The 24,292-nt window shown below is 34.6% G+C and overlaps 1 protein-coding gene and 1 long non-coding RNA gene across 8 annotated transcripts; both read right to left on the minus strand.

Annotated features, from left to right (window-relative positions):
• Nucleotides 1–5,041: 5,041 nt before the first annotated feature.
• On the minus strand, nt 5,042–8,052 carry LOC113342988. Of its 7 annotated transcripts, XR_003356962.1 has the most exons (7): nt 7,787–8,052; nt 7,630–7,693; nt 7,327–7,373; nt 7,028–7,114; nt 5,956–6,054; nt 5,426–5,735; nt 5,042–5,343 (listed from the first exon to the last, which is right to left on the minus strand). It is a non-coding gene; the product is annotated as an uncharacterized LOC113342988 (long non-coding RNA). The 7 variants fall into 7 exon arrangements; XR_003356957.1 differs by having other exon boundaries at nt 7,637–8,052; XR_003356958.1 differs by having other exon boundaries at nt 6,993–7,114; nt 7,637–8,052.
• A 14,100-nt stretch (nt 8,053–22,152) lies between these two features.
• Nucleotides 22,153–24,005, minus strand: LOC113343023 (actin-depolymerizing factor 1-like). Its single transcript, XM_026587358.1, has 3 exons — nt 23,812–24,005; nt 22,775–23,040; nt 22,153–22,674 (listed from the first exon to the last, which is right to left on the minus strand). The coding sequence occupies exons 1-3, from the start codon at nt 23,812–23,814 to the stop codon at nt 22,524–22,526; spliced, it is 420 nt and encodes a 139-aa protein (XP_026443143.1). The 5' UTR covers nt 23,815–24,005; the 3' UTR covers nt 22,153–22,523.
• Between the last annotated feature and the right edge of the window lie 287 nt (nt 24,006–24,292).

Consider the following 24,292-nt stretch of genomic DNA (forward strand, 5'->3'; position numbering starts at 1 on the left):
GGTAACAAAAGCGATTCTGGAACATGAAGATGGTGTACTTCGCATGTTTTCTGTTCTTTTTCACTTCAATCAAAGAGTGGAACGACAATCATTGTTCCTAATAAGAGAATCAAACTATTACCTGGATCGGCTCTATCAACAGAAATAGTGAAGTTACAAAAGAAAGCATGCTTGCACCATCGATAGATCCTCTAAGTACCACCACTGAACTAACATAAATATCAACATCCCAATATATACCCCTTATAAAATCTGAAGAATGAATGCATTTAATTTTTTTGTTTTCAACTGTTCAAACAGATCTAAAACGGACATTGAAAAAAACAACGACAAAAAGACCTGAAAATTAGTGCTGAACTACTACTTTTTTTTTTTTTTGCTGAATCACATTTTTTCATTTATTGACCAACAAAAGATTACAAAAGTTACTATATTTCTCAAATACAGAAGCTAAAGGAAAAAAGCAAAAAGGATGACTAAAATCAGATAATTCTAGTAACTAATTCAAGTCCCTATTTTGAAATGAGCTAGTATCTGGAGTTCATGATCATTATTCCACCTGGTACCTTTCATTCTTACAATGTTGTCTTGCACTGTCTTCATGATTCTGTTTCTGAAGCTATGCATATGAGCATTACCTCCCTCAAAGAAGATTTTGTTCCTTTGAAACCATAGATCCTTCACAGTGGTACAGGCTGTAGTAATCCACACTTCTTTAATGATAGGACTTTGTTTTTTTGCTGCAAAGAAGATATCAGAGAAGGAGAGTGGCCTTGAGAATTTAAAGATGTGGCATATCCAATTCCGAATCTGTATACTGAAATTACAGCTCCACAGAGTATGTTCCATATAGTCATGTTCTGATTTGCAAACACAACATCTGGATGGCATTTTATACCCCTGTTTTCTTTTTATATCATCATCAACATAAATTCCCTGTAACAGCTTCCAAATATTACTTGCAATATTTGGATGTAAAGAATATCTCCATATATGAGAAGACCAAGTTACTTTTATGTTCCTTGAATCTTAACTTATCCACTGCCATTATTGTATGAAATTTTCCACTGCTATGCAAATACCACACTATTGAATCAGCTCCACTATTACTATTAGGCATTTTGTCAGTTTGCAAATGTTGTTGCAGTTAAGTAAGGATATGCCATTCATTATCAATAATCAAATCTTGAACTTTTAACTGCATACTATTATGAACAAAATCTGTATAACCTACTTCATGAATTAAAGGAGATGATCCATACCATGTATCAAACCACACTGAAATGTCATTACCATTGCCAACACACCATGTAATGTCTTCTTGTAATGCAGTCCAAGCCCATTGTAATCCTGCTCTTACTGAAGATAACTTCCATCCTGAGAACCAGATTCCATACTTATTTTTGAATTTAGTTGTAAAGAAAAGTTCCTATTCATCTGAAGAAGAAATCAATTTCCACATCATTTTCATAAGCAAAGCTCTATTAATAATTTCTAGTCTTCTAATTCTCAGGCCACCTTCATCATATGGAACACAAACTTTCTTCCAAGATGGAGTTTTATACTTTCTCACATCACCATCCCCTGACTATAAGAAGTTTGTTATTAATCTTTCACAAATTTTAATGATGGAAGATGGCCATTTGTAGATTGCCATATTATATAAAGGGTAACTGCACAAGACTGATTTAATGAGCACTAGTCTATCATGAAATGATGATAACTTCCCTTTTCAAGATGCAAGTTTGTTTTGAAGCATTACCACTATTGGCCAAACCATTTCAGTAGTAACTCTACCTGGAGCTAGTATGATGCCAAGATATTTATCAAGAAAACAAGAGATGTCCATACCAACCATTTTGCTAATCTGCTGCTTTCTGATTGAAGAAGTTCCATCCATGAAACATTTGCTTTTAGTTTTGTTAATCAATTGACCAGAGCTGTTTTGATAATCTTCAAGCATCTTGAAAAGACAATCCAGATTCTTCTTAGCTCCATTGCAGAACAAGAAAACATCATCAACAAAGAAGAGATGTGTTGGATAAATTCCATTTCTGACTTCCATTGGGGTTATCTTTCCTGCATTTACCAATTTTGTAATATTTCTACTCAACACATCTTCCATCAAGATAAACAAGATAGGGGAAAGTGGATCACCCTGTTTGAGTCCCCTATGCATTGAGAAGAAGCCACATGGTCCACCATTGACCATTACTGACAGTTTAGCAGATTTAAACATGGTTAAAAGCCAATCACACCAAGTTGAATAGAATCCATATTTATTCAGAACTTTAAAAAGGAAATCCAGCTTACTGAGTCATAAGCTTGAGATATATCTAGTTTAAAAGCCACATTACCTCCTCTTCTTTTTTTCCTCATTTCATTCACCATTTCTGAAGCTAGAAGTACTTGATCTTGAATGCTACTTCCCTTGATATAGGCAGCCTGTTGTGGAGATATTAATTTCACCATAAGTCTATTCATTCTTGCAGTAATGAGCTTTGTGAATATTTTGAACAATACATTGCTTAATCCAATTGGCCTGAACTGACTTGCTTTTTTTGCTCCTACACATTTAGGTATAAGAGTTAAAAAATTTGAATTCAGTCCTTTAGGTATGAATTCCCTTCTCCAGCAAAATTGTATTGCTTCCTTTAAGTCCATTTGAATGATTTCCCAACAATTTTTGTAAAAGGCTCCTGAAAAACCATCTGGACCAGGTGCACTATCTTGATCCATTTCGAACACAATTTGTTTAATTTCCTCAATAGTTGGAATGGAGTCTAACATAGCTTGATCTTCAGTTGTAATAACAGATGGAATGACATCAAGTAATTCTTCAGTAATATTAACATCTTGAGCTTCAAATTTTTGTTGAAAATGTTGAACTAAAGAATCTGCAATTTTTAATTGATCACAGATAATATTTCCATTGCTATCTTCTAATTCACTGATCATATTTCTTGCTTGTCTAATCTTCATTTTAGCATGGAAGTATCCAGTATTTGTTGATCCTTCAGTAACCCACTTTTCCCTGGATTTAAGTCTCATAAGAGTGTTGGCTTGTGCTTCTCTACTAGCATGTTCATTCTGAGCTTCAACCAATTTAGCCATAACACTTTCATCAAAAGGATTTTTGTTAGATAACTCCATTGCACTTTGAACTTTTTCTTCAGCTTCCTTAATTTTTGTATGAACATTACCAAAAACACTCTAATTCCATTCATTTAAGAATTTTTTTAATCTTTTAAGTTTCTGCATAAATATAAAAGAAGGATCTCCAATTATAGGTTCTGACCAAACTTTCTTTACTTTTGACAAAAATGATGGATGTTCAATCCATATTTTCTGAAATCTCCAAGGAATACTTTTTGGTTTAGGTATGCTAGCACAACCTCCCAACAAAGGTGCATGATCTGATACAATTCTTAATCCAACTTTATAACCCAAATCTCCATATTTTTGTAACCATAAGGAATTGAAAACAACTCTATCTAAAGTGCATAAGATTCTTTCGTTTCCTTGTTGACAGTTAGACCAAGAGAATTGTTGACCTGTCTTAGGTGCTTTTAGTAATTCACATGGATTAAGACAATGAGTAAAGTCTAACATTGAATTTCTATTTGGAGCTTTACCTCCAAATTTTTCCTCAGGTGAAGCAATTGCATTAAAATCACCTAACACAATCCATGGCTTCTTAAATTCACTAATAATTTCGATTTCTGACCATAAAAACGTCCTTTGATTTTTTTTGACATGAGCATGAACACCAGATACTAATACATCACCAATGATAATTGTTATCATTTGACTTGATATTGAAATAACTTGAGGAGTTGCTAAAGAAGTATTCCAAAATAACCATAAGTTACTTTTTGTTGATGAAGTGGAATTATGAATCACCATGCTTTGCATTCCAGGAAGATTCATCTTACTACAAAATGAAGCACTACAAAAACAATTGGTTCTGCAATCCAAATAAGGGATGGACTAAATTGATTAACCACAAACCTTAATTTATCCTGGGCCATAAGTATCATCAGGCCCCGGAAATTCTAATATATTATCTTCATTTAGGTGGTTGAGGATTTTTGGTTCCTCCTTTAGCCTGATTTTTTCTAAAATTGTACTTATTATTGGCAGCAACTGGATTACCACCTTTTACTGCACCTGGTGAATTTTGAGAAGTAGAAGGAGAAGAGTTAATAACCTTATTTTCAACCACTTTAGACCATGAAGTAACCTTGATAGTCTCATCTGAGACCTTCCCTGTTTTACCATCTATATATTTGACTGAATTGTCTCGTATAACATTATCTTTCAGAACCTCTAATACTTTGGGAGTTTCTAGAATATCAGCTTCCACTTCATCTACTGTATGTTCAAGAATATTTTCTTCTTGTACACATTCAATTGGACTAAATCTTCATGTATTACCAATTTTGTTAACTTGAGCAATTTGAACAGTTGGAGTAACATGAATAATATGTGTAACAGAATCTTCAGTTTCACATTCTGATCTGTCACAGATATCAAAAGGTTTCTTCAAAGGTGCAGTTCCAAATTTATTATTTGTTGGAGATGAATTAGGCTGCTGATTTGATGAAGAAGTATCCTTAATTTGTTGAGGAGTATGAGGAGTATTAAGATCTTCTAAATTCTTTGTAGCACTCTTGGCTTTTTCCACTCTACATTCTGTGATAAAATGTCCTACCATTCTGCAAGTGCTGCAATATTTTGGACAGTCCGGAATGGAGACTTCTTGAAAGAAACCACCATATTTAGTTCCTATCCATACTTTGTTAGGTATTGTAAAAGCAAAATCAACTTCAACCAGGACATTTGCACGGTACCCAACATCACATTTGGTTGTTGCTGTATCAATTTTGATTGGAGTACCAATCTCCTTACATATCTTAAAGAGAATTGATTCACTCCAGAATTCAAGTCCTAAACCTGGAAATCTTACCCAAACAAACGCCTTAGATGTTCTTTGACTAACATGTCAGAAATTATAAACCCAATTGCTTACTTGCAATACTTGATCTGTAACTTCTCATGTTTGAGATTTGATGTAATTACGATCTGTAGCATTATCCAGTTTAATTGTAAAGAAACCTCTTCCTAATGGTATTAGTTTACATTCTCCAACTAATTTCCATTGATTTCTAAGGATTATAGCAACATTTATGAATTTGATTTTCTATAAATTTAATCTACCAATGAGAGAAAATCTTCATGGATCTAAACTTTTCTCAAATAAGTCATTTGGTAGTTCAATCGAAGGAATTTTCATTCCTTCCACTGAAGGTGACTTTGCAAACCCAGTTGATGTTTTAGAACCTGTATTCATTATGAAACACCTGAATTAATACCAATTAATCCCAGAAAACATGATGATTGATGTATGGATTCAACAATTCACCTGAGATTTAATGTTGATTGCGCTGAAAACGAGAAGAACGAAGAAATTTTTTCTCCGAGTTGAGCTCCGATTCAATCGCCGATACGCAGAGCTCGACCAAGTTAACTTTGAAATACCATATGTTGATTGCGCTGAACTACTACAACAACAACATTTTCAAAAAGAGACAGTACCCCACTTCTATTTAATACCGAGAAACATACCTCATTCAATTATGTAGACAACTTGGCCCAGCAAGATGTGTATTTTTTGATATTTCCGAAAGCCGTTAGCCGAGATAACCAATGACACTGAAAATACACGGAATGACCTGCACATTTATAAAGCACCTTTAAGTTACTCACATTAGTATACAGATATCCAAATCAAGTAATATTACTATTAAAAACGCAGTACAAACAATCTTACCAAGGCCGAAATGAACGACAAAAATGGACTAACTTATAAAGCACCTTTAAGTTACCCACATTAGTTACATATATCTAAATCAAGTAAATTTACTATTCAAAACACGGTACAAATAATCTTACCAAGGCCGAAAAGAATGACAAAATTGGACTAACTTTCAGCATTTGAGTTGCCATTTCTTCTATCTGCAGCCCACTCAGCGCCATTGTCTATTTAGAAAACTAAAAATTCATTACAAAGTAAGAACACAATACACAAAAGATCATTAATTTTATATATTCAAATAAAATTGAGTTTCTATAGATAAATCACCAAAAAAGACTCTCATTGAGGAGAGCATATACAGAATCAACAATATCCGAAGAAATGAACTAAAAATTAATCGAGAATTTTTAGAATTTCCTAACTTTAATCAAGTAGCATCAATTTTACTAAAAATCTCGGGGAATTTCCCAACTTTAGGAAGAACTTTAGAAAAACAATATACCCGATAAAAATACATATCCAACACCTTAATAATTGATTTCCATTCTATAAATTAAGAATTGGATATAATGAACATACTGTCACATAATACACATACCAACACTTTCATAGCTCTTAACCCAGATGGTTATTTAAGAATTGGATATAATGAACATACTCTCACATAATATACATACCAACACTTGCATAGCTCTACATGATAGGATGTGGTAGTACATATCCAACACTGGGAGGAAAAATCGGAATGCACTAAAAGACACCATTGCAGTGAAAAGGGAAGAAATTTATGTATTGAAACCTTATCTAATGTAGGTCACTTAATTTAATTGCACATATTCAAGTTCAGGTTTTTTATAGAGGCAAATTAGAATCATATGTGCAGCGTTGTTGTATCCATTTCAGAAAATATTTCAGGTGTTAGCTAAGAAAACAACCATATTGTTCTGTTTTGATGGAAGATTAGGTTATACCAAACTCTATATTGATAATGAATCGATGAGAAATCCACTTAATAAATCAATTCACAACATTGTTCACAAAATTGGCTTCTGAGAGAGTCATTGTCTCTCTCCTTACATTTTCCACATCTTAATAGCTTTTTTCAGATAGAGAAGAGAATTGAAAAGTAATAGAATCATAAAATAAGAGAATCAAAATTAAGTTTGATGTTAACCTTATAAATTTATCTATTGCTATGATTAGCCTTACTTTGGTTGTGCAACCCGTGTTGGCCTACAACCGGAATGGTGTACGTTGTTGCTGTTCCTGGTGATGCACATAACTGGCCAACTTTGCCTGCATAATGAAAAGCAGAAAATTAGTATTTCTCTGGCATTGGCATACCTCTGATTCCATCAGTATGCTGCATTTCCAAAAACAAAGATTTGGCATAAAGTTAAGATTTCAATCTTCATTATCATAATTGGAACCCGATTACACCTGTTTAGATCGAATTCAAACTTAATAAACCTAACAGATACAAAATTCTAGGGTTTTGACATGTTCACCTCCTCCTCCTTCTTTCCTTTTGATTCAACCTTGCCACCCAAATTACCTGCAACAAAAAATATAATCTATTATTTAAAACCAACCAAATCAAAAAGAATAATTCACATAAAATTCAATAAAAATTAGCGGAAATAAACCCCTCAAGAGAGCCGTGATATTACCGAAAAGGCATAAACCCCTGGGGGAAAAAAAGTCGATAACAATTGCATACCTTTATATGTGAATCCTAGACAAACCTAATTTACTAACGTTAGTCCATAGGAAACTCAAAATTTGGGAATGAGAAGATTTAGAAGCAGTACCGCTAACCTATTTGAGACAGTCAACATCACATCTTCCCCATCAATAAAAGTTGAGGATTTTAACCTAAAAAATTCAAAATCCCAATTACCAACTTCTCAAATTATATCATCAAACTAATTTAGAGATAAGATAGTTGATGGCTTCATGCAATCCCACTTGATTTGATATTAGCGAAAGAAAGGGTTCCAAAAGAAAGCCCCGATGGCTGCTCCTCCAATAATATTGATGGTTATCACAATTTCTTTCAAGCAAAGAACCATTAACCCTTCTTTTTGATTCAGCATCAACCCCTGCGGTGAATAAGATGAAACAATCGAAACTAAAAAAACAAAAGAACTACTTCTTTCTGGGTTTAGAGTTCGTAGAGAAGAGAACTGAGAGTAAAGTAAGAGCGAACTGAATTCAGACAGGGAAACAGTGGATATTAGGGTTGAAGAAAAAAAAAAGATAGCCGAAATTTGTTGACCCACATCCATAAGAGAGAATACGCGTAACTGTACTGAAAATTTGTGGTCGTCGAGTCCAAAAACTCCATCCGGATACAAGTGACCGCAGGATGAGCCTCCTGGATAAATCCTATCCGTTTAATGACTTTTTGATCATGGAGTCAAATACCACCGTTTTTTATAACAATGATGACAATGATCCATGCTTGTAGTTTTTTTTCAATGGGAAAAGGCAATATATTATTCCCTCCGTCCCACCATTAAGTGACCTATTTGATTTTAGATTTTGTCCCACTAATAAGTGACTTATATCACTAAATAAGGAGATATTTCTAAAATTATCCTTTTAATTAATTATAAAAAATATGCATAATTTGATAGGCATGTTTATACGTTACGTAGGTTTTTAAAATGTTTTTCAATGGTATGAAGTTTAGGAACATCCGTGGAGTAGATTGAGAGATAAATCATTTCTAAATTTTACTAGTAATTATCCATAAGGGTATAATTGTAAAAAATGCTTAAAAGTACTCTTTTTCTTGCTTGCCTTAAAAATTGTGCAAATTTAAACTAGGTCACTTAATAGTGGGACGGAGGGAGTAATTAAGAAATAAAGTGCATTACATGTACATGAACATCTCTGTCAAATATATTGGAATTAACATTTGACTTGGATGTTCTAATTTGTAACTGTGAGGACTTGAGGCTGTGAGGACTTGAGGATCAATTTCTTCCGCCTAGCTTCTTTTGCAATGTAGTCTGTAACAGAATTGTATTTCCTGTTTATATATTTCACCTGAGCTTGGGGAAGCTTTCTAGAGTTGAGATAGTCTTCTGAATGGTATTATCTGCGCTCCACGGAGAAGAATTGCATGCCTTGTTGATAGTCTCTGCCAGTAATTTGCAATCAGTAGCTAGAGTAACCGTAGATAAAAAATTTTCACTTAACCAAGTGGAAGCTTTAAGTAAGACTTGGATATCCATGCTTGTAGTTGGCCTGTCCAGGTTAGCAAGATCCGACGATGGTTTCCTACGAACAAAGACAACACAAACATGCCAGAATTTCAAACCTCACTATTCTCCAGTGTTAGATTATCTATGTGTTAAATAATTGAGACTAATTAATCTCTAATTCTCTATTAAAATTTCTAGCTAAAACATAACTGATTTCAATCTACAATTTTTTTACTTCTTATTTATACACACACAGAACAAGAAGCAAGCAATTAACATGCTGAAAAAATAAATCAATCAATTCAAAAATAGTTTTAGTTCTTGATTGTTTTTATTGATTAAGATTTGTCTCACAAACCCAACCAAGTTATAGACTATTCTAGTTCACTATATTGCACTGGCTATTATCTATTGTTTCCCATATAAGATCTAATAGTGAGTTCTGATACCAACATTATAGCGCCCCCTAAGCTAGCAGCTTGACTAATTCAAGAGATTAACTATAAAATGAGGCACTGACGATTTAAAACATCTATTTAAAACACTAAGAATGAAGTTCTAAACAAAGATTAATCCGAATCTAAACCCTCTCTGAAATAAATACAATAACTCCTCTCAAGTGATACATTCAGTAGTGAGTTGGTTTACAAATAGAATATAAACACAAAAAAAAAAAACATAGCGGAAGCTAACTAACGAAACCAACTCCTCGAAGCTTTCATCGCTACGTACACATCTTGATCTGTCTCTGAAACTGAAAGTGGGAATTGAGTGAGCACATCATCCCGAAGGGTGCCCAGTAGAAATAACAACTAACTTTCGAGTAATCACTATAATGATTTAAAGACAATGCAAGTTTTGCTAAAAACGATCAAACACGTAAAAATAGATTAAGCATGTTAAAATAATAAGTTATACTGAAATATAAAGTTCTACCAACCAATAAACCGGCACACATTCACAACATAAATAATAGTTGAGCGACGTCTTCCTTCTGAGTAGCAAGGCATGACTATTGCGGATTCTTCAATGATCATTAAATCCCCCCTGAGGTTTTCCGGCCTCGAAGTCATACACGATATGTACCTTACCAGTACCTCATTCTACGCACACTCTACATATCAAGTCATTCTCTCTAAACACCAAAACATAATATAATAGCTTTTGAAAGTAATTTAAAAGAACAGTAAACACACATGCATACAGAATAGTCACCTCTATGAAAAAGTATTCCATAGGCTGCTTTTACGCCTCCTATGGTAATATTGGACACCTCAGTAACCACTTAAGGATACCCTCCTGGCCTATTTAATATTGGATGCTTTTACGCCCCTACACAAGTGCTTGAAAACTAGGTATAAAGTGTGGTGAAGAAACTCATTCTATACACCAATCAAAAGGAAACTCTCTTCATTTCATGCTAACAGAAAGTAAAGATTGCAATCACTTTCCAGTCAATGGAAAGAAACACATTTTGAAGATAAGTAATTACTCCCAAAACACAGATTTTAGTTGTTCTAAAGATCCAAGCTCATCCCAAAATGTAAAAGAAAACTAGTGTGTATTACACATAAATAATACATGCATACACATATCCTATAGTAACAAAGATATGCATGAATTTCACAATGTAAATAGATTTATAAAACAATAATGAATACAAGAGAGTTCGTTATCAATTCCCACCTCTTTTGATGACAAGCCTCGCCTACCTCGAGATGTTCAATCCACTTGATCATCCTTTAAATCGTTCGTTGTTAATACAGATTAACTTTTAATCACACAAGCACTTTAAAGATTAGCCAAAAGGCTCATAACACAAACTCATACAAATCTCTAGTCAAGGACTAAGTGAACTATCTAATTGATCTAACCCCATTTATGGTTCTATACCTTTTCATCATCTATCTTTAGCACATTTAAAGATTTACTTATTCAATTAGGTTGGTTCTATAGTCCATTAGATATGTCTTATAATTATCTAAAACTCTGTAGAAGGAACCAAAGGTTAATTTAGACTATAAGGGTCCAAAACATCAAACTAAGAATACATGGCACTAATCCCAAGTCCACTAGACTCGGGCCCGTTACACAAGTGTTGACCCAATAGGGTCAACTAACGGTCACTGATGGTCAAATGGTTTAAGTAACAGTCAACGTCCAGGGTAAATGGTCAAGGTCAAGTCAACTGATTCAACTCATGTCAATATCGATTCAACTCAGTCAGATAAACTGAGTTAGCTAAACAAACTGAGTCATCTAAACTGACTGGGATGATTAACAGGTCTAAGTCTCAAGAACATAACCAACTTGATTCTATTCAAAACATTAATTCATTCAAAAACATAATTTTATAACTCAAAAAGAATTTAACGTAAACTATACAAAACTAACTCTATAATCTAGCAATACATTTTAAGTACTCACATATCTCTAATCACTGAACCAATACGTCTGCAATTCTAACTTCATCTAATCTAAGCTTAACCTCAGCTTCCTCATCATCCTATTCCATCTTCATTTGTACCACCAACGACATCACAAATACCTATATAACTTTATAACCAATAGTCTCATCACCACCAGATTCAACAACAACATCATAGTCGCAACTCAACGCAGCACCACACTCTCAGACTTCGCCTATAATCTAACTCCATAAATCGTGACATGTAATCGATTCCATAGCCAGACATTCGACACATCTTCTCAAGCAACACTTCATATTCAGTTCAGCTTCAATTCATCTCATTTCAACATTTCTACCTGCAATTTCATTTCATTACAGCTACTATCTTCTTTATCAGCATCAACAGCTACATCCCAACACAACTAACCAGAACAACATCACCACAACCAAATCCAGACTAACCCAGACTCTTACATACACATAAAGATACTTACCTAATTCCCTAACTCATTCATCTAAAAACATTTTCTCCATAACAATCCCATTAAGCTCAAACTCCAGTCACTTCCGATATCAGTTCTTCATGTCCCCTTCCAGTTCAATAACACTACCACAGCCTTAAGCCAAGACCATCACCATACTAAATCAACCTCATCACTACCAGTGATTCAATCTCCATCTCCACCAGCAACATCAACATCTTTATAATCAACTAATGATTCTAACATAGGAACCTTAATTCCTAATTGGGGAAGAACAACAAAAACCCTAATTCTTTTATGAAATCAAATTAAACTTCATACAACCCTTTCTAGCATAATTAACAACAAATCCCCAAAACAAACTCAATTTCTTAAAGAAAAACATTTAAAACAAAAACCCCAAATTCAATCTTCGAATTACCTTTCTCTGTGAATTACGGGTACAGTAAGATTCAACACCGTTATCTTCAGATATTCCTTGATCTCTACTCAACCCTCACGATCTCATACTTAAATTTCATCTATCAATACTTTTAGAATCGCCAGAGGCGAGAACAGAAGAAGAAAGAAAGAAGGAGAAGAAGAAGAAGAAAGAAAAAGAATAAGAGAGAATGAGTTTCTCTCGACACGTTTTAGGATAAAACCAAATAGAAATTATCAAGGCGCCCACGAAACGGATAAGGGTAGCCCAGGTCGGTTTGTCTTCAAAAGACTATTTTTCCCTTCATACAAATCTGATGTTTTCTTCTTCATCTGGTATCCAATTGACACGTTCGAGTAGTCCACTTCACATAACTTTTCGAGACCTATTCATGGTACTAATTTCGTATCTAGATCGTTGTTAGATTAATTTCTATTAATTAATATTCGCCTCTAATTAATCGAGTCATTATCTGCTTAATCGTCTCTTGACTAGTCTAATAGGGTTGACGAGCTTGAGGGTCCTTACAGTAATAAAGCATTCAAGATTCACCGTTAGATGAAAAACCTGATTCAACCAAGCTAATATTTTCTAACCGTTAGATCGAACTTAGCTTGTTACACATAAATAAAATGTACCCTTATTTAGGTTTATGTAACCGTACCTAAACGTGTAAACCATGTTGGTTCACAAATAGTTAACCGAGGTTAGCCATATGATTACTCTTATATGAACCTTATCCATCTTAACCATAACTAGTTCAAATGAGTCAAATGAAACTAGTTAAAGAGTTGTTTAATTGTTATACTCTCATAGAATTATACAAGAACACAATTGAAGCAAAATCGGTTTGATTCACTCGAATAAATCATGAACATTATATCCACGGTTTGCAAAGATTGCATTCCTTATTATATAAATGTTTATGTTCAAGTTTAAAACCGATTTTAGAACTTTAACCTTCAAGTATGCAAACAGGTACGCATACTTGAAATACCCGGACTAAGATTGAGTTACGCCAGTACGCAAACGGGTACGCGAACTTCAAATCCCATTAGAAATTCTTGGAAATGAACCTGTACGCTAGTACGCAAACGGGTACGCATACTTAGGTTCCCGGATTTCTCAAACCAACAGGTAAGCAAACGGGTGCGCATACTATGGTTCCCGGGCATACAAGAGTGCACAACATGACGTATCAAATAATGGTTAAATGTTCTAAACTCTTATTTCAATCATTGAAACTTTCTTAGAGGATGACAATATCCGTTTTCACACAATATTAGCATCAAAGCAATTTTCAAGTTATTGAAATAATCATAACGAAACATTCCAAGACAACACCAAATGATTGTATCACACAAACCATGTAAGATGTTACTCGGCAATTTTCACATGATATAAGATGAACTTGATCGAAGCGAAAGCTTGCCAAATGTATATATAGAAAACTATATCGTAATACGACTTATGTCTCAATATAGGAGATAGAGTAGGAATAGACTTTCCAAGTGATAGATGAGTTTAAGTCTCCACATGCCTCTTGCCGATGAAGTTCCGCGTGCTCCCCTTAGTAGTTCTTCGTCTTCAAATGATGAACACCATGAAAACTAAGCTCAACTACACAATCTATGTCCTAGTCCGAGACATTGCTAGAAATCAAGACTTGTAGTTTTGATCGCTAACATTGACAAACATGCTTGAGATAGCAACGCATGCGAGTTCGACCGAGCAGTGCTCTAACAATCTCCCCCTTTGTCAATTTTAGTGAAAAACCTATCAATACATATGGTTTACAAAATAAATAAAAATTTGTAGCTTCTCATCCAAATGCTTGATCTCCTTGGCATCTTCAACACGACTCGAAAACTTCGTTACTTCCAAGTAATCCATGATTCTAAACGTTTTCAACTCAGCATCATAGTTTCTGAAGATCCGTAGCAATAACAATGAGAAAACAAATGCTCTCAATCATTGTTATACAGTGTCATAGTATTATTACACACCATCAAAGTTCAATTGTATCACAACTTTGACAACAATACTTTGGTGATATGTATCACTCCCCCTTAGTCAATACTTCATCTCAACATGAAAACCACCCCCACCCCTCCTTACATAATGGTCCGTAAACCATATGTATCTGTAGTATGAAACTACACATTAATTCTCCTCATTTTTGTCAATATAAATTGGCAAAGGTATGAAAACTAGTGGGATCCTCACGAAATTTTCATAGAGATACTTCATGAACAAAAGAGAATAGCATACCAACTTATTTAGGTGCAATCATAAAACCGAAGCTAAATGCATTCATCAAAGAGTTTATAAAGATACAAGATAAACCTTATAATATTCCACAGTCGTACTCCACACAAAGATTTGGCAATTAAGCACAAGTTGAAAAAGAACTCTCCCCCATAAGATGTCATTCCCAAAAGAACAACAAAGGCGACCTTGCTTTTACAAGAAAAGAAGGATTTCATTGGACATAACCAAACCACATGAAAACATGAATTTGTATCCAGAAATCCCAATTGAATCAACCACAAAAATGATCAACTCAATTGGTCATGCTCGACATGAGAAAACTTACAAAGCAACATAGTATGTGCACAAAAATGTGGATCACCGACCAATACTACGGAATACACAAGGATTCATTCTATTTTCCATCACTGTTTGCACAATGACATAGAATAAACATAATAATCCTTGTAAACAAAAGTTTTATCCTTTCTTCCATCAAATAATGACATAAAAGGCTTTAACTTTTGTAAGTCAAAAGTTCATTCTATCTTTTATCAATACTTTCATACGGACATAATAGAGATAACTTTTGAACAAGTATGGGACAGTCACAGGTTCACAGACGTAAAAAACATATCCCATAACAATTTGCAATATATAAAATCATAAAGATTAAAATTGCAAAAATCATCTTCCAAAAGCTTATAATTTAAATAAATAAATCTAAAATCATGAAGATGAAAACGTTGGACATAGCTATGTGTACTCGCAATAATGGCTATTCCAAACCCTAGTTATTCTTCTAAAAACACAAGAAATAAACTCTCATAAGAAGATTTATTAGATATTGAGACCTCTGAAGAATTCTTTATTGTCCCTGAACTCCTTGTCATCAACAGCCATAGGAACATAAAGATGTCAATTCCAACAAACCTTCTAGGTTGAAGATGTCGAACCAGGGCCTTCTGAATTTCAAGAGTTCTCAAAACAAAAGCCTTTATTTGCTGAATATCCTTCCTTGTTTCATTCAACTCTTCAAGAACACCAGAAAACTTCTGAGAATTTGAAGGAATAACTTTTGGCTTCCTCACATTCCTTCTTTTTCTCTTCAAAGTTGGAGGTAACAGAGATTTCTCTTTTTCCTTCATGATTGATGGCTTAACAATCATATTAACATCTATTTCATCAGAACACATGATGCTTGGAGTATCCATACATCTATGGGTTTGTGAGAGGAAGTCACAATTTAAACTCAACAGGCAGTCTTAAGATGAAAAGAGTTTCAGAGAAGGAAAAAGAATGTAGGGTTACGGAACCTTTAACCACACAGGTTCACGCACGCATAATCACAACCCTAAAGAGAGTAAAATTATCGAGAATAACCCTCTTTTTATTGATTAAACAGGAAGTCCCTTCCAATATGAAAGAATTCAAAATTCTCAAAACACACAGCAAATATAAGAAAAACAAAACAAAAAAAAATCTTAAAGCCTGAGGTGTGCACAATCGTGTCTCTTTTAATCAGGCATATGAGACAAGATGCACAAACACAATTTATGTTGCGGTGAACAACAATTTGTCTACCATAACCTTTTTGAAAGAAATTCATAAAACCCTGTCTATCAAAGTGTTTAGACCATACTATTTTCTCTAGTGGTCTTGACCTATCTTTGGAAACCAACTTCTTTGAAGAGGATAAAATCTTACATACCTCAGCGGTTTTTTGAACAAGTTTAAGCTTGTTTGCTAGAAATTTTCTCTTCGTTGAAGTTTATTGACATATCTCATCTTGTGTTTGTACTTGAAACACTTTGAAAGTTCGTGACCTTTGAGTGAACAATAAGAGAATGTCAATGGATAAGATAATTCAGACATCCGAGATGTGCAAGCTGCTAGACACAAAGTGGAACCTGAAAAATCAGACAGAGAGTTTCCAACAGAAAGGTTAATTTTTTCTTCCAAATTGGTTGAGTCTTCTTCTGGAAGAATATCGAGATTGATGTATTTATTGCTACAATTATCAAAATCAATATCTTCACCAAGAATTGCAACACTTGATCTTTCGTCTTCATTAGAATCATAGTGATCAGACATTTCATCAAGAGTTGCAGCAAGACCTTTGTTCCCAGTGTATTTTCTACGGTTTGGACACTCATTTGCAAAATGACCAAAACCTTTACACTTAAAGAATTGTGGCATATCCTCGTCATCATCCTCGTCAACATCCCTGTTTTTAGGAGGAATGTGATTGTGAGGTCTAACTGGTGACCTAGGTTTGTCTCTCGTAAAATGTTTACTTCTCTTTAATAAGAGATCTCTAAAATGTCTTGTGATCAAAGAGACTGACTTGTCAAGATCTTCATCTGATGAATCAGCCTCATAAAGATCATCCTCAGAGACATAAACACTTTACTTTTGTCAAGTAATTTAGTGTTTTTTTGTGCCTTGAAGGCAACATCCTTTCCGATTTTGGATGTATGCTCATGATCAAAGATCTTTAGCTTTACAACCAGCGTGTTTCTGGAGAGAGCATCGAGGTTATTTCCTTCAACGATGGCATGCTTCTTAGAATCGTATCTAGATGGCAGCGATCTGAGAATTTTCATCACAATGTCCTTTTCAGGAATAGTCTTACCCAATGCAAATGATGTATTAACAATTTCAGACACTTTGTGATTAAACTCATCAAATGAATCTTCATCTTCCATACGAAGGTTTTCCCAATCGTAATTAAGGTTTTGAAGCCTAGATTCCTTTTCACTGGTATTCCCTTCGAATACGGTTTCTAAGATATCCCAAACATCTTTAGACCGAGTCCACTAGTCACATGGTGCTGAAGATCTGGGGTAATGGCATGTATGATGGCATTCAAACCGTCAGAGTTTTGCTTTACAGCAAGAATCTATGCAGAGTCATATGCACCAATATCCTTAGGAACTGTTGTATTCCCTATTGCCACAACGGGAGCATGATAGCCATTAACTACGTAAAACCATGATTGAAAATCACGCGCTTGAAGAAAGGCACGCATTCCACCACAAGTAATTTGAGCCATCGAAGACTGGTGGTACGTTTATAGAGATAACACCTCTTTTCATATCAGATGGCTACAAACACAGACTTATGAGGTCTTTAATGTGTTTGCCTGCTCTGATACCAATTGAAAATGCGGGGGTCTAACAACCACACCCAACAATTCGTTTGGCAATCTGAGAGGACTTACTCCAATACACTTTATAGAGAATCAACTAGACAGTCAGACTCAATCTAGAGTAAAGTATATCAAAGAGCTTAATATCTCTAACACTTAATTCAATCTCAATCAACAAATAGAAATCTGCGAGCCCGATTGAATATAAGAGGAGTTACTTGAACGGTACCAAAGACCAATGTTGAAGTGTTAGTCAATGTAAATCAACAACCAAAGGTTGTATATTCTAAATGATTGAACTTAACGCACAACCTGTAATATTTCAATTACATAAAAAAATATAATGCGGAAAAGAAATAACACAGACACCAGAATTTTGTTAACGAGGAAACCTAAAATGCAGAAAAACCCTGGGACCTAGTCCAGATTGAACGCCACACTGTATTAAGCCGCTACAGACTCTAGCATACTACCAATTAACTTCGGATTGGACTGTCATTGAACCCTAATCAATCTCACACTGACTCAAGGTACAGTTGCGTTCCTTACGTCTCTGATCCCGGCAGGATACTACGCACTTGATTCCCTCGGTTGATCTCACCCACAACTAAGAATTGCTATGACCCAAAGTCGAAGACTTGATAAACAAATTTGTCTCACGCAGAAAAGTCTATAGATTAAATAAATATGTCTCCCACATAAATACCCAAGAGTTTTTGTTCCGTATTTCGATAAATCAAGGTGAACATGAACCAATTGATAAACCGGACTTATATTCCCGAAGAACAGCCTAGTATTATCAATCACCTCACAATAATCTTAATCGACTAGCGAAACAAGATATTGTGGAATCACAAACGAAGAGACGAAGATGTTTGTGATTACTTTTATCTTGCCTATCGGAGAAATTAATCTCAAGTCAATTATTTCAATTGTACTTCATATGATAGAATAGGGAAAGATCAGAACACGTAACTACAAAGAAAATAGTTGGGTCTGGCTTCACAATCCCAATGAAGTCTTTGAAGTCGTTAACCTACAGGGTCTCGATAGAAACCTAAGGTTAAAGGAGAATCGACTCTAGTTATGTAAATAGTAACACACATGAGGTGTGGGGATTAGGTTTCCCAGTTTCTAGAGTTCTCCTTTATATAGTTTTCAAATCAGGGTTTTCCATCCAAGTTACCTTGGTAACAAAGTATTCAATATTCACCGTTAGATGGAAAACCTGATTCAACCAATCTAATATTTTTCAACCGTTAGATCGAACTTAGCTTTTTACACACAAATGAATTATACCCTCATTTAGGTTTATGTAACCGTACCTAAACATGTACACCATGTTGGTTCACAAATAGTTAACCGATGTTAGCCATATGATTACTCTCATATCAACCTTATTCATCTTAATCATAACTAGTTCAAATGAGTCAAATGAAACTAGTTACAGAGTTGTTCAATTGATATATTCTCATAGAATTATACAAGAACACAATTGAAGCAAAATCGGTTTGATTCACTCGAATAAATCATGAACATTATAGCCACGATTTGCAAAGATTGCATTCCTTATTATATAATTGTTTATGTTCATATTTAAAACCGATTTTAGAATTTTAACCTTCAAGTATGCAAACGGGTACCCATACTTGAAATACCCGGACTAAGATTGAGTTACGCCAGTACGAAAACGGGAACGCGAACTTCAATCCCATCAGAAATTCTCGAACATGAACCTGTACGCCAGTACGCAAACTGGTACGCATATTTATGTTCCCGGATTTCTCAAACCAATAGGTGCGCAAACGGGTGCGTATACTATGGTTCCCGGACATGGATTACATATATACAAGAGTGCACAACATGACATATCCAATAATGGTTAAGTGTTCTAAACTCTTATTTCAATCATTGAAACTTTCTTAGAGGATGACAATAGTCGTTTTCACACACTATTAGCATGAAAGAAATTTTCAAGTTATTGAAATAATCATAACGAAACATTCCAAGACAACACCAAATGATTGTATCACACAAACCATGTAAGATGTTACTCGGAAATTTTCACATGATATAAGATGAACTTGGTCGAAGCGAAAGCTTGCCAACATATATTTCGAGAAATATGTAAGCGATTTAAACTCAGCTCGAAATCTCAAATGTGTATATAGAAAACTATATCATAATACGACTTATGTCTCAATATAGGAGATAGAGTAGAAATAGACTTTCCAAGTGATAGATGAGTTTAAGTCTCCATATACCTTTTGTCGATGAAGTTCCACAAGCTCCCCTTAGTAGTTCTTCGTCTTCAAATGATGAACGCCGTGAAAACTAAACTCAAATACACAATCTATGTCCTAGTCCGAGACATCTATAAATAGGCAAGAAATCAAGACTTATAGTTTTGATCACTAACATTGACAAACATGCTTGAGATAGCAACGCATGCGAGTTCGACCGAGCAGTGCTCTAACACTTGCATCATGCATTCCATTTGGAAACATAGATGTAGGATCATTTTTGGTGGTATTAGACCTAATTTAGACACTATCATCTGTCAGGTTAATTCCTATATGCATTATCATCATTTAAGCATTGACTCTGATAATGTTAATAGGTCTGTTAGAGTTAGAAATTCTGCACATAAAATCTGTATTCCTCCTCCTCAGAATGTGTTGAAAATCAATATTGATTCTTCTTTTAGTACTCATACTTTACTTGCTGGAATTGATATAATAGTAAGAAATCATGCAGGAGAATATGTGGTTGGAAAAAGACTTATGAAAAGAGCTATTCATGTTCACCAGGCGGAAGCATGGGCTTTGCTAGAAGCTATGCATATGGAGAATACTTACGGTTGGTCTGAGGTTATCTTTGAAACTGATAATGTTAATATTAGTTCTTATGTAAAGAATCACTCTACTCTTCCTCCCTGGCAGAGTGTTCCTATACTTGAGAAATGTGTAAACATATGTAACATTAATGCAGTTTGGTCTTGTGTCTTTGTTTATGGAGAATGTAACAAAGCAGTTGATGCTCTAGCTAAAGCTGCTGGAAAAAATAATTCGTGTGGGGAATGGTGGTCTCACTCTCATCCACCTGAGTTGTTAATTTCTCACATAACTAGTGATGTAACTTCTGTTCCTGTGTAATAAAATGTTGGTTGTTCTGTTAAAAAAAAAACTTCTCTACTTCTTATGAATTTGTAGCATCGCTTAGTGTTGTTGTAGCACAGCTGCAAGTACCTATCACCTATGTCATTCATCACAAGGAGACCAAAGCCACAGTTAGACTCTATCCAAGATGCATCAAAATTTAGCATTACACAAGTTAATGGTAATTTGGTCCATTTCTGATTTTTCTTTCTGTTATTTTGCATAATCCTAGTAACCTAGATGTTGTTCCTATGTATGGATTTAGGTGTTCTATCTCACAAAGAAACTTCAAAACAACTAAGGTAACTTTCAAGCTAGTTCCAGATTTGTCAATAAAGCGTTACATCTTTCTTTCCGTATTGGACCACATTTAATTGTTGTTATTTGAAGAAATCCAAATAGCATAGTTGCCCTTAAAAGATTAAAAGCATTACTAGATTTGCATATGGTAGGGGTAGGAAACGAGCACCAAATAGACTTAGCAAAACAATACTCAAAGAAGAGATGTTTTATAGTTTTTGGTTCCCTGTTGGGAAAAGATCCGATGACATGGTTAGAATGGCATTTGATTAACATTTTGGCGTCATTTTTCATATGACAATGAATTCTAAGTTAATATTCTTATCACATATTCGTCTTATAAAGATCTACCTCCCAACAAAAAATGAGCGTCATCTGAGAAACGGAACCGCACCATCTATAAGTTCTAATTTCAACAGTTAATTTTCAACGATTGAAATTGGAAAGGTAGATGGAGGCTTATACGTCCGGATTAGCGTTTATTTTTGTAGGAAGGTAGATCTTTATAAAAGGAATATGCTATACAGAAATTAGCTTCAAATTCATTGATGCCATTCTAACCATGTCACTGGATTACTGATTACACCAATTTTTTATATTCTTTGCGATAAATTTTTTATATTCTTTGCGATAAGTTCAGACTCCAAAATTGGTTTCAAATTTCTTATCATCCCAAGTGATTTATTCAGTCAAGCATAATTAACCAGACCTTATGATTCAGGATCGTTTTCCCTTCGCTTCTCAGAGTTTCATGCAGAAAGTTCCCAACTAATAGGCTCTACCATTGACCAGGTTATGCATCAAACAGTGCAAGAGGGAAAGGAAAAATCATATACTCTCCCCAGAAAACTCAAACCTCATTAGAGGAGCAACGAGTGGAATCCATTACAATGAAACGACAGATAGTATCTTAGTACACAACAACCATTTGTCACAGCTAAAATAGATTAAGAGATTCTCAAACCAAGAAAACGATTAAAAAAGGGGGGCTCAACATTCATTCCCAAGTTGTCATGAAACAACTGAAGGTACTGTCAAACACCCCCAAATAACTGTTACATTTATAGCTCGTCAAATGAGACTACATGCAACCCCCATCACATATATGTTTTTCACAAATAACAATCACACGATATACTTGAATCACTGATTAAATTCTGGTAAAAAGATGACAGACTGCAGAGAAAAAAACTTGAATAACAAGCCAATATTATATCTGGATCCAGGTTTACAGTCTCACAAACTATAAACATATCACTTAGGTATAAGTAGAATTTTATGGAGTAAATCTCCAATCCAAGGACGCTGTTGATGAAACAACTCAAGTGCAACGGCTTTTGATGACATCGAGATCCATCTCGGTTGGGTCAGTCGCCTGTAACTCTACCTGGATACCGTCTAATTCTCTCTTGAAGCTGTCCTTTGTGCTGGCATAAATCATCTTGTTTCTGACCCTTGATGTATCAGGAGACCTTCACTCATTGAAGAACAAGATTATTATATAACGGATTCATCCAGGGTATAAAACTATACAAGAAAACAAGTTAACCATCATAACGTAAGAAGTATTACCAAGCAATGAAGAAAATCCTGCTTTTCTGGCAATTCTCAGCAGTTACGAAGTCAAAATCGAAAACACAGTAACGACATTCATTATCAGGAAGTGATGCAGTGAAATCCTCGTAGGTTTTTTCTGTTTCACCAAGCTTCTCAACAACAACCTGCTTAAGTTTCTCTTCAATCTTGAAAACTATGAAACGGTATGTCCTCTTTGCCTTCAATTCAAGAAACCTTAGCTTGCAATCATCGTGCACTTTAAATCCAGATGATGCATTTGCCTATGAATTCAGTCGAAATTTTACAATTTTCAAATGATTTTCCAATATAGTAATACATGTTATGTAAACAACCAGGTATATCAAAACTTAAGAAACCAAAATAAGCAAACATATTCTAAATAAATACACTAAATTAATACCGACTTATAGTTGATATACAAAAAAAAAAAAAAAAACTAGCTCAAATAGTCCAAGAACCAAAACAGACACCCAAACAAAAAGATGCTGAAGCCCCACAATTGAAAATGCCTGGAAATGCATGCAAATTGTAATACCTATAGATTATAAGCTATTTTATAAGCTATTTTACACAGATCGCACAAATACAAAAACCCAAATTTTATAGCAACGAAAGAGAATCAATAACAACATCACTGATAAGCTTTTCAAGTCTATAACTACAGATATCATCCTTGAATAAACCCAACCCACGGCTATTACCAAATAATCTAAACATTTTCCGTTCTCTAATCAACACATCAACTACTCCTAAAACGTTTCAATCGCCAGTAGGTAATCCTATATGAAGCTCAATAAACCAAACAGATCATTAAATACATCCAACCAATTCACAGATCAAGAAATCAAACAACCCAGAATTAGATCTATACTACCAAACTGTAACTAGTAGATCTAGCCCAGCAAATCCCTCCAATTTCAGTACGAATCAACCAAGATAAACAATTATAACAGTAAAGAAGAATAGACTGAAAACATGAAAACCCTAAAGAGAAATAAATAAAAAAGGAGACTTAAAAGTAAGAATCTCACCATTTTTTTTGGTGGGGGTGTTAGAATTGATCAGAGAAGAGCAATCGAAGGAGATAAAGAGGAGTAAATCTAGGGCACAAAAAATAGTAGTGTGAGAAGAGAGAGAGAGAGAGAGAGAGAAAGAAAGAAGGGGAAAAGATATAGGTTGTATTGGAAAGAGACACTCCGATGAGAAAGGGCTTGTAGCGAAACTGTACTAGTCTTTCAGTATTCGGTGGCTTTTTGTTCGTTTAAAAAATATCATACATGAACACCGCGAAAGGATATGATCGCCAATGGGTCATGCACACGTTATGTATTAGCTGGTAAAGTGTTTATACATATAGTCACAGCAAATGTTTTTGTTGAGTCGGCTTCGAGTCTTGATTTCTTTTTGGGGAATGAAGTACTTAAATATCTAAATTTATATTATTATTTACGTAAACTGCCATAGATTACTTTATCGGCCAGAGTCCCAGGGCTGCCGGAAGACTCCTCTCTC

The sequence above is a fragment of the Papaver somniferum genome, unplaced genomic scaffold, assembly GCF_003573695.1.
Source record: "Papaver somniferum cultivar HN1 unplaced genomic scaffold, ASM357369v1 unplaced-scaffold_52, whole genome shotgun sequence".
NCBI classification, from domain to species: domain Eukaryota; kingdom Viridiplantae; phylum Streptophyta; class Magnoliopsida; order Ranunculales; family Papaveraceae; genus Papaver; species Papaver somniferum.